This window comes from Neofelis nebulosa, chromosome 11 (genome assembly GCF_028018385.1).
Source record: "Neofelis nebulosa isolate mNeoNeb1 chromosome 11, mNeoNeb1.pri, whole genome shotgun sequence".
In the NCBI taxonomy this organism is placed as follows: domain Eukaryota; kingdom Metazoa; phylum Chordata; class Mammalia; order Carnivora; family Felidae; genus Neofelis; species Neofelis nebulosa.
The window spans coordinates 47,733,109-47,753,189 of NC_080792.1; the positions used below are offsets into that span (position 1 = coordinate 47,733,109).

The following is a 20,081-nucleotide window of genomic DNA, read 5'->3' on the forward strand; positions in this document are numbered from 1 at the left end:
TTAAAACCTCTTCTACTCACTGAGGCATTAAAAATAGGCACTGACCTACCTGTTGGGTAGGTAGTCTAATTCCTGTCCCTGGATTAGAAGTCCAACCACTAGTCTCTTAAGGTGCCTTCTTTTTTCAAATTATGATTCAGCGAACAACAACCTTTTCTGATACTGCTCCTGCCTAAGCGCTTATATTCCTCACCTGGAGGGCTTCTTAAAAGACAGGTTGCTGGGGGCCCCATGCCCATCATTTCTGATTCATTGGGTCTGAGATGGGGCCTGAGAACTTGCATTTCTGTAGATTTCATGGGGGACACTGATCCTGCTGTGGAAGCAAATTCTGGGAACTTTTGCTCTAAATCTTTTTCACACAGCGGTCCACTGATTTTTCCAACTTGTAATCTGATATGATTCTTCTGAAACCTTCCAGACGTATCCCTTTACCTTTCAGACAACCTGAGCTCCCTATAATTGCATATGGCAACTCCACACTCCACATTGCCCTGTTTGCTCCCTATGCCCTTTTCCTCATTCTTGAAGCACATTCTTTGCTCTTAACAGAGGTATTTCTCTGTACCTTTGCTCATCCCATTTCCTCTGCTCATTCTCCATAGTCCCTTTGGGGATTTAGATCATTCAAGTTCCACATTAATTGTTATAGCCTTCCTAAAGATCATATCAGGCTAATCACTTGAACTCTGTGCAGTTGCAAAAATGGTATAAGGCAATTAAGTAAGCTATTAAATAGGTTGAGAAATAACATTCCTTAACTCAAATGTGCCAATGTGGTACCAGGCTTGAATAACTCTAATCATTTTTTAAGCAATTTTGCGATCTGTTTCATACACTGAACAATTCAGCCATCTAAAGTACACAATTCAGTGACTCAACTATGTTAACAGACCGTCAACACAGTTTTAGAACATTTTCATCACTCCAAAAAGAAGCCACATACTCCTCTAACTCCCTGTTCCCTCTTCCCCTCTTCCCCAGGCAATTACTCATCTATCTCTATGGATTTGCCTGTTCTGGAATCTAATATAAATGGAATCGTGTAATACGTGGTCTTCTGTGACTGGCTTCTTTTAGTTTAATATTTTCATGGTTCACCCATGACATGGCATATGTTAGTACTTCATTCTTTTTTCTTGACAAATAATGTTCCATTGTGTGGACATTTTATTTATCCATTCATTAACTGATGGGCATTTGGGTTGTTTTCACTTTTCAGGTGTTATGAATAATGCTGCTGTGAACATTTGTGTGTAAGATTTTATCATTCAGTTTATTTCTCTTGGGTGTATACCTAAGAAGTGGAATTGCTGCATCCTACAGCATCTTTATGTTTAGTATTTTGCAGAGCTGTCAAACTGTTTACCAAAGCATCTGCACCATTTTACATTCCCACTAGCATTGTATGAAGATTCCAGTTTCTCCACATTCTCGCCAACACTTGTCATTCTTCTTAATTTTAGGCATTATAATGGTTGTCAAATATTACCTCATTTGTTTTTGATTTCCATGTCTGTAACGCAAATGTTCAGCATCTATTTGTGTACTTCTCAGCCATTCTTTGGAGAACAGTCGGTTGTAGTCCTGTGCCTGTTTATTTAAAATCTATATATTTTTATTTTGAGGTCTTAAATTTGAGCACCTTCAGGTTCACAGCAAAATTCATGGAGTAAGATAGAGATTTTTTACATGTGCCCTGTCTCCACTCATGCATAGCCTCCCCCATTATCATTTTCCACCAGAGTGGTCCATTTGTTACAATTGCTGAACCTGTATTGACCTATCAGAACCCCCCCCTCCCCGCCCTCTCAGTCCATAGCTTATCTTAGGGTTCAATCTTCTATGTTCTTTGGGTTAGGACAAAGGTATAATAATATGTATCTACCATTATAGCATCATACAGAGTATTTTCACTGTCTCTGCGCTCTGCCTATTTATTCCTCTCCCTACTCCAGCCCTGGGCAACTACTGATAATTTTACTGTCTCCATAGTTTTGCTTTTTCCAGAGTGGTGTGGAGTTGGAATCATATAGCTTGTAGCTTTTTCAGATTTTTTGCCCATTTTTAAGTTGGATTGTTTGGGGGTTTTTGTTGAGTTTTAGGAGTTACTTACGTATTCTGGATATAACTTTATCAGACACATGATTTGCAAGTATTTTCTCCTATTCTCTGGATTGCCTTTTCACTCTCTTGATATGCCCTTTGACGTTCAAAGTTTTAAATTTTGATATGGTCCAGTTTCCTTTTTGCCTGTGCTTTGTGCATCATAGACAAAATTCATTGCTATATCCAGTGTCTTGGAGTTTTTCTGCTATGTTTCTTTCTAAGATCTTTATTGTTCTAGATCTCACACTTAGGTCTTTGATCCATTTTGATTTAATTTTTGTGTATGGTGTAGGGTACAGATCCAACTCCATTTTGTTTGTTTTGTTCTCCATGTGGGTATCCAGTTTTCCCATTGTTTCTTGGAATTTTCCCCTTAGAATGGTCTTGGCACCCTTGTTGGAGATCATTTGAGCATATATGTGAAAGTTTATTTCTGGACTCTCTATCCACTTCCATTGGTCTATAGGTCTGTCTTTATGCCATTACCACAGTTTTGATTACTGTAGCTTTAAGGTAAATTTTGAAATCAGGCAGTGTGAGATCTCTTCCTTTTTTTCCCCAGTACTATTTGTTCAGGGTCCATTGAGATTCCATATGATTTGTAGGGTGGGATTTTCTATTTTTGGGAAAAGCATCCTTGGGATTTGATAGGTATTCCAGTGAATCTATAAATTGCTTTGGGTGGTATTCACATCTTATTATTAAGTCTTAAGCCTAACTGTGAACATTAGATGTCTTCCCTTTTTGTCATTTTAATTTCTTTCAGCCATGTTTTAAAGTTTTACTGTACAAGTCTTTTGCCTCTGTGATTGAGTTTATTGCTAAGTATTTTATTTCCTTTGATGCTATTGTAAATGGAATTAAAAAGTTTTGCTTAGTTTTGTTTTCTGATTGTTCATTTTGTCTTTACCCATTTTTAAAGTAAGTTATTTATCTTTTTATTGAGTTGTTAAAGTTCTTTATTCTGGATATGTCTCTTATCTGATACATGACTTGTAAGTATTTTGTCATTCTGTGGGTTGTTTTACTTTCTTTAGTCATATGAAAACACTTCTCCCAAAATGCTGCCTTTAAGGTGACAGGAAATTCTAAGATTTTATTAGAATTCACTTTATTAAAATATTAACCATTTTTCTATTTTAAATGTCATAATATATTTTCTAGAATAATATTCAGCTGTGAAAAGTCTTTTAGATCATTATATAGATACTATGTAATATCCTGGAAAATACATGATATATTAGGTGAAAGGAGTTATAACATAAGCAACTTTAATATAAAAGTTGTGTTTAAAAAAAAAAAAAACTCTGACTCATGCATAGGAAAAAGGATTAGAAAGAAATACACCAGAATGTTTATAGTGGTCATAGACTAGGACAATGAGTATTTTGTTTTCTACTTACTGTGTTTTTTAGGTTGTATTTAAGCATTTCTTAGTTAAAAAAAATAAATAAATTTTTTTTTTTTGAAAGTACATGGGAAATTTTTTAGTCCAAAGGAAAAATGTAACTCATGGGAAAACATAACATGTGATGACACAAGATATTTTTTCATATGTATCTGTGCATGCGATCAACCTGGCAGTTAGAATAGCATTGTATTTCATCCTGCCCTAGTGTTACCACATCCACCAGTACCCCTGGGTACTAACTTGAACATCAGATCTCTAGCATTCTCCTGCAAATCTGCATTCTTCTTCATTTCTGCTGCCCTGTTAAGTTGTATAACTGAACCAGTGATGCTGGACTTCTATACATTGCTGGTGAGTCTGAAATTTGTCAGAGCAGTTAACTGCTTAGAGTAAATATGAATGATATAGTTAATTATTGTTGAATATTTATTTTAGGAGAGTGTTTGCTTCATTACAAACCATGCCTTTGGCAGTGTATCCTATCAGTCTGTATCACTTTAAGAGTCACATGTTCTACCTAGTGTCAGGTGCCCCTACCTACTGCCTACAGCCAGGTGCCCCTAGTCTGTATCACTTTAGAAGATGAGGGTCTATGTATTATACATCTTACATTTTTTTTTTTAAATCTAGGTCTGTTGGGGAAATTTTTTTTCAACAGGTGTTGTAGGAATAACGTTAAATGAATGTTTTATCTGCTGCAATTTCAGTAATGGCTTTGCTAACTTATACATTTGGTTTAATCACGTGAATAGTTTGGTAAAACAATCCGATAATTTACTTAAAAATCAATTATAGAAGTTTGTGTTAATTGTGGATTGGCAATTGTATGGGTAATCATCAGTTATTACAGTTAGCTAAATTGTACGGTTGACCTTTTGAACAACACGGGATGGGGCACTGAGCCCTGCACAACTGAAAATTTACATGTACCTTTGACTCCCCCAAAACTTCTAATAGCCCACTGCTGACTGGAAGCCCTACCAATAACATAAACATTAATCAACACATATTTTGTATGTTGTATGTACTATAGACTCTAAGAAAAAAGTAAGCTAGAGAAAAAATATTACTAAGAAAATGTAAGGAAGAGAAAATATATTTACAGTAATGTGCTGTATTTATTTTTTAAATCTGCATGTAAGTGGACCTGCCCTGTTCAAACCTGTGTCATTCAAGAGTTGGCTCTATTCAACTTAATGTACTTAGTATTCACTTATTGTAGATACAACTGATGTAATACACAGATTCCTATGGTTCTTGTTTCTATTTTCGAGTAATTACTAATTTGGAAAAGGGTTATAATAAAGTCTTAGTTTAATAACTAAAAACAATTTTTCTGCTTTTCTAGGAGCTGGTAATGCTTCTTTTAGAATATAATGCAGATACTACTGTTGTTAATGGGAGTGGACAGACTGCAAAAGAAGTCACTTATGACAAAGAAATCAGGAACATGCTTGAAGGTAAATATTATGGATCTTAAACAGTAATTACTTTAATGATAGCCAAGGTTCAGACTATAAGTAGAAATAGCTTCTGGGATGCCAGAATAGACTACACTGCGCTTATGCTCAAAGAGAATGCAATCTTGGAGTCCCTGATTAGACACAAAATTATTTGAGTATTCCTCACAGCTTTAAAACTTAAACAGGTTGGTAAAACTTGCCATAATGTTGTATGATCAAATCTGCAACAGAATGGAAAGTAGAAAGTGAGAGACATGAAGAATGTGGCTGGTAGGCTGCAGAAACATCATAACAAAGGATACAGAAGTGGAGGACAGTGAAGCTGTAAGAGGTGCAGCTGGTGGGAGTCGTTTGATGCTGGCCTGCTCCGTTGTCCTGAGGACTGCATTGTAGCACAACGACTGACAGTAATTTCCTGAAGGATCAGCATCGTCATTAGAAACTCCAGATATTAAATTATGTTAAAGAAGATATGAGTCTGCAATAACTCAGAGCAATTTCTCTAAAATAGAATAAAACAAACATATTTTGATTCTTACATTGGGAAACTCTCATGCATTAAGATTATCCTCTGAGTGGCCAGGGCTTTACTATAATTATTTTTTGGTAGTATTTCTATGCTAGAGAAGAGAAGATTTCTTAATTTCTACTCTGTAGTAGAAAGCACATATCCTGTGTTTCTTTGTTTTGCAATTCAGGGAAAGGTAAGATAATTCTGTATTTAAAGGGTATTTCTTAATTATTTTAATTATTAGTATGTTTAGCTATGTAAAAACCAGTATCTTTTTTCTATTTTCCAGTTGTCCTTGAAAACTAAAATTTTCTCTTGTTTTCTAGTTAGAAAAATGTCAGCCTATCAGCCATACTCCTTCTCCTGTCTACTACCTTTCTACTTTTAATTTTTTTGAAGATTTGATCATACAATTTTATGGCAAATTTGACAAATCTGCTTAAGTTTTATTGTCAGACATCCTTAGGTCACTGTCTTAACTCTTGCCTTAAAAATCCTTTGATTTAAAATGAGCAGGCATATCAACTAAACATCTTCTCTAAAGCTCTGTCTTATGTGATTTTTTTGGGAGATTGCACATATTAGATGTGATCCCTGCCCTTTAATATATTGTGGTCTAACTGGGAGGCTGAGGTGTCCTGTCCTTGACCATATCCTATCCTTTTTTTAATTTATTTTTAAAGTAATCTGTACACCCAACATGGGGCTCAAACTCATGACCCTGAGATCAGTAGTCACATGCTCTACCAACTGAGCCAGCCAGGTGCCCTTGTCCTGTTATTTTAATTGTAACAAAATGAGAACCTGGAACTGAGGCTCACCTGACAGTGGATTGTTAGTTTAGCCTGACAAATTGACATTTAGTGGGGCCAATCACGAAGACATGTTCTACTACCTCCCCAAAATTCAAATGCACTAAGGACAAGGGCTCCATTGACGTATAGTTTGTCAGCTAATAAGGTGCTATCCTGGGAAATGAAAGGAGAAAGTTATTTGACTCTGCTCTGATGAGATCACCTTAGCCAGATATAATTTGTGGAGAGCGCCTTAAGTGGCTCAGACTTCAGGGAGTGCATCTAGTAGCCCCCCAAGACTATAGGTAGAACAGAAGCCACATCATGGGGTAGTGCACTAGAGACAGGAAGAGTTTCACCCCAGAAGCACAGATCTCAGTGGTCACAACAAAATTTTACTCAAGCATCTAAAGAAGTGTTATATTGTAATCTTATTTGTGCTAGAACAGAGCCAGTTGTTGGTCCAGTTGATGGAGTGCCAGGGGTTCATCTTTGGGTCCTGTGTATCGTAATAATGGCTTGGGTTGCACTTTAAGGTGTAGGGAGTTCACGTGATTGGAGTTACCTGGAAATAGGTTAGACTACTATGGGTCAGGCACTAGAGAGGAATACCTTCTTCTACATACCATTCGTCTTTCATTTTATTTTGAGAAATTTCTAACCTACAGGGAAGTTTCAATTATAATGCAATGAAAACTTGTATGTCCTTCACTTAGATTCAGTAGTCATTAACATTTTGCCACATCTGGTGTATCCTTTTATATATTAATGTTCCTTAATATTTTTTGTAGAACTATTTGGGAGTAACTTCTAGAAAGTGGTACTTCTAAATATTTCAGTATGTATCCCTTAAGAACAAGGATATCTTCTTACATAATCACAATATAACTACCAATTTCAGAAAATTTATCACTAATGTAATATAGTTTATATTCAGATTTTGTCAATTGCCCAAATAATGTCCTTTGTAGAATTTTTCCTCCAATTCAGAATCCAATCCAGAATCTCTCATTGTGTTGACAGATTGCTTTAGTCTCCTTTATCTGGAATAAGTCCTTAGCCTTTGTTTGTCATGATCTTGACCTTTTTGAAGAGGAAGGAAGTTATAGAATTATTTGTAGAATGTCTCAGTTTGGGTTTTTGTTTCTTTTTTTTAATCTTTTCATATATTTTAGATTCAGGATCTGCTTTTTGGTGGGAATGGTGAGGTTGTATCCTTTACCAGTGCATCACACATTAGGAGGAAACATTGTTTATTTTGTTCTATTACTGGTAATGTTATCTCTGATAACCCAGTGCTCCACTGTAGAGATACCCCCTCCCTTTGTAAGTACTAATCTATGGGGAGAAAAATTCAAATTTCCTGTTTACCATTAATCTTTTAATAACTGATTTCAGCATTAATGATTCTCGTCCTGAATCACTTCTTACTATGGAGATTGCAAAATGGTGTTTTTTCTGTTGTCAGTGAAGGACATTTGCCAGGTTCTTACCTCCATTTCAAGTGTATTGCTATTTAACCTGCCCTGTGCATATACATAAGAGTGTTGTTAGGAGGGAGTTAAATTTCATGATCTCTGCACTCCCTATTTACTCGGGATGCAGATTCAAACGAAAGATAGATAATTAGTTTGTCATATTAAAATTAAAATTTAGGGATGCCTGGGTGACTCAGGCATTTAAGCATCCGACTCTTGGTTTCTGCTTGGGTCATGATCTCATGGTTAGTGAGATTGAGCCCTGCGTTGAGCTCTATGCAGAGAGCACAGAGCCTGCTTGGGATTCTCTCTCTCCCTGTCTCTGCCCCTCCCTTGCTTGCACATGTGCTTGCTCGCTCTCTCTCAAAAATAAACTTACTTAAAAAATAAAATTGAATTAAAATTTATAGGACAAATGAATTTTTTGAATGGAATATTTCCTTTGAAAACATTTATTGAGGTACAAAATATATGGATAAAAAGCATACATAATTAATGTACAGCTCACTATTTTCACAAACAGAACACATCAATGTAAGCAACAGATCAAGGAACAGAATGTTACCAGCACTCTGGAAGCCTCATCTCCCCAGCTGGAATTTTTCCTTTTCATTGGCTGCGTCAATAATCTTTCAGTGTCTTTAATGAACAGAGGACAGGAATATATGCAGTGTTTGCAACTCCAAAACCCCATTTTCCTTCATTTATGAACATAGGCAATCTAAAAAGAAACATTAGGGTACCCTTTACCTCTTTTCCATGAAGTCTAGAACCAACATGATTAAGCATTGTTTGATTATTTAGTAAATATTTATTGACCAAATACACGTCATGCCAGACACTGTCATAAATGGCTAGGATACACAGAAGAGTAAGAACAGTACCTGACTGCTAACGATAACTTACAGCTCTGGGTAACACATGCAGGAGTAGAAGTACATACAAGAGGGATAGGAATGTGACTGTTCTCAGAGCTCATGGTGCAGTAGCCCCAGGACCAGTAAGAGGAAACACTGAAGAGTGTGAATCGCAGCAAAAGAAGCCATTGAGAGCTTATGCAGAGGCTTGGGTGCCTTCCTTTGAGGTGGGGAGGGAGTCTGGGTGTGGAAATAGAAATGTGAGAATAGAAGATGATGGTATGTTAGGACTGTCAATCTTTTCTTAAAGCTAAACTAGTTCTAGCTATAGCTGTATCCACGATCGCATTCATAGTGTTTCCCCAGTCACTTGGCTCCCCAACCTGCTTTTTAGTCCATGACCTGATTTCAGCCAGGAAGACCTGAGAAACTTTTATAGTTTCTCCGTTGCAGCCTTTGCAAAGGATATTATGCACATGTTTTAAGTGAGGTTACTGAGCCTTCCTGTGAAATTGGTTTTTAAGCCAGAACAGAATTCAAATCTAGCAAAAAGAGACCTTATTGCATATTGCAGTTTCTTAAATCAAATTGCCTGTTCTCTTTCTGTGCAAGTGTGATTTAAGAAGCAGGATAGAATAGTGGTAAGAGCATGGTCTCTGGAACCAGCCTGCACAAGTTCAGATCTCAGCTCCTCCATTTCCTAGCTGTGTGACCTTAGTTTAATTCCTTAACCTCTTAGTGCCTCAGTCTCTTCATCTGTACAATCAGAATAATAGTAACACCTACTTCATAGCATAGTTATGAGGATTTAATGAACTAATATATTTTTTTCAAAATTTAATATTGAAGTATAGATGACCTATCGTGTTTTGTTAGTTTCAGGTATGTAACAAAGTGATTTGATTTTTATGTTATGCAGTGTTCACCGTGGTAAGTGTAGTTACCTGTCAGCATGCAGTATTACTAAAATACTGGCTTTATCCTGTATGCTGTATTTTTTCCATCTCTGGGACTTATTTATTTTATAACTGGAAGTTATTTTTAAAGTGCTTTGAATAGTACTTGGCATATACTAGGTGCTATAGAATTTGTTAAAATAAGTCTTCTATTAGGCAGAAGTATATACGTATGTGTAGATCTACTTACATGGTTTGTACATCTTCTACCAGTGCTGTTTCTTATTGTTATTTTTAACGGATTCTAAGGTTCTAGAAGGTGTGAGTGCTACTCTCCAATTTATCAAGGCAGATGTGTAATAGTATTTCAGCATGCAAAAGTAATTCATAATTATCTGTGATGGGTGTTATAGTAAGATACTTAGACTTCTGAATTGAAAACATAAATTCATATGAACCTAAAAGGAGTTGAACTCCCTTACCTGAAATTCAAGGCAGTGAGAATAACAATAAGTCTTTAACTATATTTGAATTATAATTCAAAATATTGTGACTTTTTCCCCACAGTCACTTTATTCATACATCCTTTTAATGATGTTGCTAATAGGATACTGACTAGAAGTAGAGTAACATATACTTTCCTTTTGCAGCTGTAGAAAGGACTCAACAAAGAAAGCTTGAAGAAGAACTTTTAGCAGCAGCGAGAGAAGGCAGAACAGCAGAACTCCTAGCTCTGGTAAAACAACATGTCTTAGTTCTTTACCCTTCAGGAAAGTTGTAACTTTACGTTAACACTTCATAATGTAGTCAAATTGCAGGGCTAAAATACTTGAGATTGTAATAGTAGTACAAAAGTCCTTAAATATCTGAAAGCACTTGGCATATAATAGTTTAAGCAAGATACATTTTAAGGATTGTTTTCTATGAATTTGTGATTTATGTCCCCACTCCCTATTGTGAAAATCTGATAAATTAAGAATCTGATTTTTCAAGGTGAATACATTATGTAAGACAATTTTTTTTTCAAATTAAGCCAATTTAAATTGAAACATAATACGTAAGATCCTATAAAGGAACAAGTTTCTCTAATTGTGATAAGCAATCGTTTCTGAAGGGTATGCTACACTTTTAGAAAGTAACGTACAAATATGTGATAATACTTGGGAATGTTCATATCATGTCAGAACAGATTGAAAGCTTTACCCATTTTTTTTTCCTTTTGGAGACCTACTTTCCAGTTTCTATTTCCCACGTAGTCTCATTAAGCATGGAACTAAATTTGTTCTAAATTGAAGAATGAAGCATTGCCATTTGCTTTAAAGTTATTTCAGCCTTTTCATTTGAAAAGACCTCTTTGGTTTCCAAGTAAAGTACCTATAAACATTTTTTAATCTTTGTGAAATGGAGACTGTATAAGGAAGTTTTTAAAATAGTCAGTTGGGAACAACAAATTCAGTAGAACTTCAACACATTTAACCTTTATGGTTTTAACTCTTCTGAATGACTGTCTGTGGTAGACTGGTGTATATTTTTGCTGTCACAAGTATGAATCACAAAATAGGTATAAGTGAGCCAATCTTAGTGAAATCTTAATGTCCAGGAGTGGGTGGGGTGGCACTGGTATAGTGTGTGGTGTCTGTTGTCAGGGGAATGTAGGACCCAAGATTTCATGGCACCTTGAGGACGAGCATGGCAAGTGACATAGATTTGCTGGTTTTAGGGAACAAGAAGCCACTGACTGTCTAGCATCCTAGAGCTCTGGTGTTCACCTGGTTCTATAGTTGGAGGGTCCACCTGAACATCAGTTACACCTTCCTGTGTTTTAAGGGAGAAAATCCATCTTTGATATATAATTCTGCATTGCATTTTTCATTTGTTAGCTCAACAGGCCCAATCCTCCTGATGTTAATTGTTCGGATCAGTTAGGAAATACACCCTTGCACTGTGCAGCTTACCGGGCTCATAAGCAATGTGCCTTAAAGCTTCTAAAAAGTGGAGCAGACCCAAATTTGAAGAACAAAAATGGTAAGCATGTTGGTAAAAGCCATTGTTGGTCATTTTGGAACTATAAAAATAAGTTAATGCCATATAAAATTGTTTTGTGTTAGGATCCAGCCTTTGTTAAACTATATGGCCCCTACTTAATTTTGAAGTCCAGGCATTCACACAAAAGAAAAAAAACTTACTAATTTCCTTCCTAGTTAAGAGTTAACTGTATAATAATACCTATTCCTTAGGAGGAAGTTGTGATTAAGATAGTTACTCCCTCGAGGAAAGAGAGTACAGTTGATTCGTGTTATTTAACTCCTGGGGGAAAAATAGAGTTGGGTTCTTGAGAGGTTCTGGTCACAACATTTTTATACTGATTAATACATACCCTTATTTATGTGTGTATTTCTATTTAAAAACACCTTTAATATATATTGTTAATCCATTAACAGAGCTTACTGCCAACAGCACTGTCATTCATGCCTCAATAGAGCTTGTCTGCTACACATATATTTTCCATAAAGCATATCACAGCCCTCTTGCACTTAGGAACAGCACTATATAATAATTCAGTACTATGTTTGGCAGCCAGTTTCAATAGTGAAGTCACCAACAAAAAGCAAACAAAAGGTGAAAATGTGGCCCTGGATAGACTATGATGTGGACATTTGTTTACCTGTGAGAGCTGAAACAGGCAGAGCATCACCTTTTTCTAACTCAGCTGGGAATATGCACCTGAGAAGACTCAAATTTTTCACCACTTTTGATGTGCCTGTGAATGACTGAGAAATTGCGATAAATATTGATTTTGAGGTTACAGATAAATTTTAGCAGTAGGCAAATCTGCAAATATCAAATGTACAGGTAATGAGTGTTGACTCTATGCATAACAGTATCAGAGATGGGATCAGATAACCCCAAGAGAAGCTACAAAAGGTGTCTCGGGTATTCAAAGGGGGAACATCACATTAGGGCCATTATCACTATTTAGGATGCTTCTCTCTGCCTACCATCAACCTGGATTAGGACTTGACTTGTTAGTAGTCCATCAGGACCCTGTGCTCACCTCCATTGTTTCCTAAATCACACTCCATGGTAGTTGTTGATTTATATAGCTGTATCTCATGAGACTGAATTCCTAAAGGTGGGGCTGATATTCTCCTGTCTAGTTTTCCTAGGACCTAGAGTAATGTGTAGCACACACCTTCTACATGTTGCGTGTTTGTTGAAGATTTGAGTAGTTAGAGATGGCTTCGTGAAGGAATAGATATTTAATATAGACTCTGAAGCCCTACTAGGATTTTTTTTAATTCCTCTAAATACTTGTATCTCTAACAAAAGGTCCCACTGTATTTTTTTTCTTTTTAAACATAAACAGAATATCATTAAATTTTGGAAAGGACATTCTAAGCAGAGAGATTATGAGCAAAGGCATTAAGATAAAAAATTCAAGTAAAGTTTTAGGTGACATCCTCAGTTTGGCATATCCCTACACATGAAGGGGGGCAGTACCAGATAATCCTATAAATGCAGATTAGGCTTGCATAGTGGAAAACCTTAATATGGCAGACTATTTTACCCCTTAATTTGGAAGTTCAGGGGATCATGATAAATAGGTGAGCAGTGGAGAGAGGAGGTGCTTTAATTAGGGCCTGAATTTTTATTGACATCAGTGGGAGTAGAAAGGAAAAAGAAAATTAATGATCGAATTTTCTGCTCTCTTCCCTTCTTTTGGCCCATATGCTGTAGACCGGCACTATCCAATAGGTGGATAATGAGAGCCACGTATATAATTTTTAAGTTTTCTAGTAGCCACATTTAAAACGTAAAAAAAAACTGATGAAATTAATTTTAATAATGTATTTTATTTAAAGCAATTTATTCAAAATACGTCAACACGTAATCAATGAAAATACTGAGACTTTACATCCCCTTTTGGATTATTAAGTCTTTGAAATCTGGCATGTGTTTTACGCTTAACATCTCAGTTTGAACTAGCCACATTTCAAGCACTGAATAATCACATGTGATTAGTGTCTATTGTATTGGATATAAAAGCTCTAGACATAACAAAGTGTTGAGTCTCTGGTTAACCATGCTGTCCCCAACCTGCGTATGCTTTTTTCTCTGCTGGAAATGTCCTTTTCCTACTTGTCCATGTGGTAAGCCCTAGTCTCACTCTAAGAGTTAGGTCAAACTATTTTCGCCAGAGAGGCTTTCCCTGTATCTCTAGGATAGATATAAGTTCTTCCTGGAATAAGAGAAACCAGGGAATAGTGAAGGGGGAGCACTCAGGAGCTGTGAGGGAAATACAAGTTCCATGGAGCCAACGGAAGACATAAAATGTGGAGTGAAGGGGTGGGGTGTATTCATTGTCATGTGCAACTTAGACTGAAGAAGATATAAACACTGAGGCAAGGCTGTGGAATTCAGTGACTCGGTGCCCAGGGGTCCTTTCTGAAAGGGTGGTTTCCTCTGGTAGTTGAGCAACAGCTAGATGCGTGGTTAAGGATGGAGTAGGAAATGAGGAAGCTGAGGCAGCACTGCTTCTCTGCAGTATTTAAGAACAGAAGGAATGGTTCTGTGGCCAAGAGGAAGATGTTTTAGGTAGAGAGATTTAAGCATGTTTGTAAAGTTAAGGAGGACTAAAGCAATAGAAAAGGAGCTTGAAGATTTAATTGTGACAGAAAATGTAATTTTTTCAAAAAAGCAATGCTTTGGTAACAGCAAAAGAAGGGAACATATTTGATAAAGGATGCTTGGTTGTTTATGGCAGCAATTACCAACACAACTGAAGACCTAAAAGAAGACCTAAAAATGGAGAGACCGGCCATGTTTGGGGGAAGGGGAACTCAACATCAAAAAGCTAACAGTTCTCTCCAAGTTAATTCAAAGCAATCCCAGCCAGAACCTTCAAAGGGTTTTCATAGGTCTTGACTAGCTAACTCTCATTTATATAGAAAAGTCCAGTGTAGTGAATTTTAAAATGGAAGAGAAGCAGGGGGAGTTGTCCTGCTGGATAAAAAGACTAATGAACCTATGGGATGTAAAACATTTATTCAACAAAGTGTTTATATGCTAGCTACTATTCCAGGGGCTAGGGATCTAGAGCAGTGAAGAAAAAAATCCCTGCTTTCGTGGAGCTTACGTTCTAATAGGAGAGGGCCAATAAAAAAAAAATATGTCAGATGAGATTGGTGCTGGGGGCGGGGGGGGGGGGGGGAGGCAAGGAAGGAGAATTGAGAGTGTGCTGGGTGTATAGATCATTGCTGCTTTGTGAAAGATGGCAGGAGAATCTCTGTTAGAATGGTAATTACGACTCTTAAGTGAAGGAACAAGCAGTGTCAGTATCTGGGCAGTGAGGATGGTCCCAAGCAGAGGAGGCAGAGAGTGTATATGATGTGTGTCATGAAAAGCCAACCAATATGTCCAGAGTAGAGTGAGAGGAGGAGGGCAGTTGGAAGAGGTTAAAGAGGCAGAGGGACATGGATGAAGAAAGGCTTTGTGGGTTATTGTAAGAATTGTGGCTCTTACTCTGTGTGAGATGGGAAGGTATAGGAGGGTTTAGGATGCAGCAGTGATATGGTCAGATGTAGGTCCTGAAAAGTGATCGCTGATTGTTGTGAAAATAGATCCTAGGAGGGAATCAGTTAGGCTATTCAGGTGAGAGGAAATTGGCTTGGATCAGGATAGTGGCAGTAAAAATGGTTGTTAATGGTTAGATTTTTTTAAACATAATTTGAAGGCAGAGTGGTCAGGATTTTCTGATGGCTTAGATACATGAGGTGTGAGAGAAAGACCAGAATTGAGGGTGACTCGACAGTGTTTGAGTCGAGGACCTGAAAAAATGGAATTTCCAGTTACTACAAAGGGTGAGACTGCAGGGAAGGGTAGGCTAGCAATGGCTAAGAATTAGGAGTTTGGTTTTTAAGGCATAAAAAATTTGAAATCCTATTCTACAATTCAAGTGAGACAGTCGGGTATAGAAGTTTGTGTTTAGAAGAGAGGTCTGGGTGGAGATAAATTTGGGAATTTTCAGGATGTAAAATTATTTAAAATAATAGAATGGATAGGATCACTGAGTGAGGTATTGGTTCAGGGTAGATGAAGGTGAACAGACCAGATAGTTTGGAAGTTAAAACATGTACATATGAGAACTTGACAGATGACAAAGGTGGCGTGATAAGTGGATGAGGAAAGAACTGAGTAAACAATCCTGGGTCAAATAGTGAGCCACATAGTAATAGGTCATTTTAGACACCTGTTGCATATTGGATACTAAATTCCAGCTGGTTTAAACCTAAAAGTGCAATATAAACTTTAAAGCATCAGGAGAGGTTTCTGTTTTTGGCCATAATACAGTTATGGCCTATAGGGACTATAGGCCAAATCTATAGGGACTAGATTTACCTTCCCCTCTCTGTTCCTAATAACACTGTATTGGAAGTCTTAGCTAATGCAATAAAGCAAAAAAATAAAAAGAAAAAAAAAGTATTCAGACTGAAAAAGAAGAAACAGAACTCTTTATAGGTAATCTGATCATTCACATAAAAATTTTTAAGAAATCTCAAGGGAATATACCTCCACATAATAAAGGCCTTATATGGAAAACCCATAGCTAACATCTCAATGGTGAAAAACTGAGCACTTTTCTTCTAAGGTCAGGAACAAGACAAGGTTGTCCATTCTGATCACTTTTATTCAACATAGTACTGGAAGTTCTAGCCACAAGACAAGAAGAAAAGACATCCAGATTGGTAAGGAAGAAGTAAAACTTTCACTATTTGCAGATGACATGACAGAATATATATAAACTCTAAACACTCCATCAGAAAACTACCTAAACTGACAAATGATTCAGTAAACGTGCAGGATACCAAATGAATACACATAAATCTATCACATTTGTATAATAATCAAGTAGCAGAGAAATTAAGAAAATAATCCCCTTTATGATTGCACCAAAAAGAATAAAATGTCTAGGAATAAACTTAACCAAGGAGGTGAAAGACCTAGACTTAAAGTAAAACACTGATTAAAAAAAATTGAAGATGATACAAACAAATGGAAAGATATTCCATGCTCCTGGATTAGGGCTTGAAATATTTAAATATATTAATTACCTGAAGCAATCTACAGATTTAATGTAATCCCTGTCAAAATACCAACCTTTCCCACAGAACTAGAATAATCCTATGGAGCCACAAAAACCCCTAAAAAGCCAAAGCAATCTGGAGAAAGAAGAAAAACTCTGGAGGTAACACAACTCCAGATTTCAAGATCTACTACAAAACTGTCGTAATCAAAGCAGCATGATACTGGCACAAAAACAGACACATGGATTAGAGGAACAGAATAGAGAGCCCAGAAATAAACCCACACTCACATGGTTATCTATGACAGGGGAGGCACAAAATGGGGAAAAGGTTGTCTTTTCAATAAATGGTGTTGGGAAAACTGGACAGCTACATGGAAAAGAATGAAACTGGACCACTTTCTAATACCATACACAAAAATAAAATGGGTTAAAGACCTAAATGTGAGCTCTGAAACCACAAAATTCCTAGAATACATAGGCAGTACTTTCCTTGACATTGACCTTCACAACATTTTTCTGAAGATGTCTCCTCAGGCAAGGGAGCTTGTGATGAGCACAGGGTGTTGTATGGAAGTGTTAAGTTAGTGTAACACCTGAAACTAGTAACACTGTATGTTAACCGGAATTTAAATAAAAACGTAAAAAAAAAAGTCTCGACGTTGATAAGATGGGTCTTCACCAAATGGATCTAGCAGTTTGGTGCAATACGAGTCCAAAACTCAGGCTTTTTCATAGAAATTGACAAATTGATTATAAATTTTATTTGGAAGGACCTAGTGTACCCAAAACAACTTGAAAAAGAACAGAATTAGAAGTCCTCGGCTACTTTGTTGTCAGGGTTTCCCAAGAGAAAAACAGTTAGTTACATATAAACTTATATATGATTTTGGAGGCAGAGATCTGCCACGATACACTGTCTGCAAACTGGCAAACCAAGAAAGCTGGTGGTGATATTCAGTCTGAAGCCTGAGACCAGAGAGGCTACTGGAGCAAGTCTTTGAATCCAAAAGCCAGAGAATCAGGACCTCCAATGTCAGAAGGCAGAAAGAGAAGGAGTCTCAGCTCAAGAAATGACAGAATTCATCCATCCTTTGCCTTTTTGTTCTATTTAGGCCCTCAGTAGATTGGATGATGCCCACACACATTGGTGAGGGCAGATCTTCTTTACTAGTCCACTGGTTCAAAAGCTAATCTCATGCAGAAACCCCCTCGCAGGCACACTTAGAAATATTTTACCAGCTATCTGGGCATTTTTTAGCCTGTTTAAGTTGACCCATAAAATGAACCATCATATAACCTAATTTCAGGACCGTGTGAAAACAGATCGATCAATCAATTGATCTCTGGAACAGGAGGGAGTCCAGACAGCAACCTACAAATACAGAGAATTGATTTGCCTTGACTAAAGTCTCATGGCCATCAGTGGGGAAAGAATAAATTTTTAACATGATATTAGAAGAGTTGGATAACAATCTCCAAAATCACAGAAAATAATATGAGTTAAGATTTATTTCCTTCTAGATTTTTATGGTTTTGAGTTAACTTGGGTTTTGCAAAGATTTCTTAAGCATATAACAAGTATGAATATAGAATACAGATAAGTTGGACATTATCAAAGTCATAAAATTTGTTCCTCAAAAGGCATTGTTAGGAAAATGAAAATGGAAGCTATTGTATGGGAGAAAATATTGGGAAAACCTACATAACAACAGACTTGTTTCTGGGGTATATACAGAACCCTTATAACTCAATGGGAAGATAATTCAAGTTTAAAAAGGTTCAGACACTCCAAAGATCTGTGAATGGCAGAAAAGTACCTGACTAAAGGCTTCACATAGAGGTATAAACCTAAATTAAAATGCATTCCAATGAAAAAACATTCACATAACTACAAGGGGATATGTACTATGATGTTTATTTCATTCTCCTTAAAATAGTGAAAAAGTGGAGATAAGCCCTATGCACTTAAATAAACTGGTTTGACTTAATACTTGCAGCAATCCTAAAATAGAAAAAATAGGAGCTACGTGTGTCAAGTGAATAAAGGAAAACAGTGTTAAAGGAAGTTGCAGAATGATACAGTATACCCTTATTTTAACATTAATACCCATATTTAACATTTAAAAGTACTTTATGAATACATTTCTATATAATGAAAGTAGAAAGATATGCATGAGAACGATAATACCCATTGAATAATGGTGAAAAACAATAAAGCTGGAAAAAGAATTATAATTCCCTTTAATTTTTTTAAATTTTTTTAAATGTTTTTATTTTTGAGAGAGAGACAGAGCATGAGCAGGGGAGAGGCAGAGAAAGAGAGGGAGACACAGAATCTGAATCAGACTCCAGGCTCTGAGCTGTCAGCACAGAGCCTGACATGAGGCTCGAACTCATGGAGTGTGAGATCATGACCTGAGCTGAAGTCGGATGCTCAACCGACTGAGCCACCCAGGCGCCCCTATAATTCCCTTTTAAAGTTAGTAGCCATTAGCGATTTAACATTGAAGCCTAATTTTTGTTAACTTTTATTTAAATTCTAGTTAACATAGTGTAATATTAGTTTCGGGTATACAATTTAGTGATTCAACACCTATAACACCCAGTACTCATCACAAGTGCCCTCTTTAATCCCTACCCCCTCACCTATCCCCCCCTCTGGTAACCATCGGTTTGTTCTTTATAGTTAAGAGTCTGTTTTCTGGTTTGCCTCTCTCTCTCTCTTTTTTCCCCTTTGCACGTTTGTTTTGTTTCTTAAGTTCCACATTATGAGTGAAATCATATGGTATTTGTCTTTCTCTGATTTATTTTGCTGAGCATAATATTCTCTAGCTCCATTTATGTTGTCACAAATGGAAAGGTTTCATTCTTTTTTTATGGCTGAGTAATATTCCATTGAGTGTATATGTGTATGTGTATACACACACATACCATGTCTGCTTAATCCGTTCATCAATCAAGGGATACTTGGGCTGTTGCCATAATTTGGCTAGTGTAGATAATGCTGCTATAAACATTGGGGTGCATGTATACTTTTTGAATTAGTATTTTATTATTATTCTTTGAGTAAATACCTATTAGTGCAATTGCTAGATCATAGGGTAGTTCTATTTTTAACTTCTTGAGCAACTCCATACAGTTTTTTTCCAGTGTGGCTGTACCAGTTTGCATTCCCACTAGCAGTGAAAGAGGGTTCCCCCTTTCTCCACATCCTCACCAATGCCTGTTTCTTGTGTTGTTGATGTTAGCCATTCTGACAGGTGTAAGGTAATATCTCATGTTAGTTTTGATTTTCATTTCCCTGATGATGAGTGATGTTGAGCATCTTTTCATGTGTCTGTTGGCCATCTGGATGTCTTTTTTGGAGATATGTCTGTTCACATCTTACTATTTTTAAATTGGATTATTTGTTTTTTGGCTGCTTATATATTTACTAAACCTTTATTAGGTATGTCATTTGCAGATATCTTTTCCC

At 36.6% G+C, this 20,081-nt stretch overlaps 1 protein-coding gene and 1 non-coding gene across 4 annotated transcripts in view; one reads left to right on the top strand and one right to left on the bottom strand.

Moving 5' to 3' along the window:
• The window catches only part of OSBPL1A (oxysterol binding protein like 1A), a 269,191-nt gene that overhangs the window by 72,267 nt on the left and 176,843 nt on the right, over nucleotides 1–20,081 (top strand). For all 3 annotated transcript variants that reach the window (XM_058692476.1, XM_058692475.1, XM_058692477.1), the window contains exons 5-7: nucleotides 4,869–4,980; nucleotides 10,170–10,255; nucleotides 11,400–11,544. In XM_058692476.1, the coding sequence (XP_058548459.1) occupies nucleotides 4,869–4,980; nucleotides 10,170–10,255; nucleotides 11,400–11,544 (343 nt within the window). The remainder of the gene's footprint in view (nucleotides 1–4,868; nucleotides 4,981–10,169; nucleotides 10,256–11,399; nucleotides 11,545–20,081) is intronic.
• TRNAS-ACU (transfer RNA serine (anticodon ACU)) lies at nucleotides 6,187–6,259 on the bottom strand. The gene has a single exon. It is a non-coding gene; the product is annotated as a tRNA-Ser (tRNA).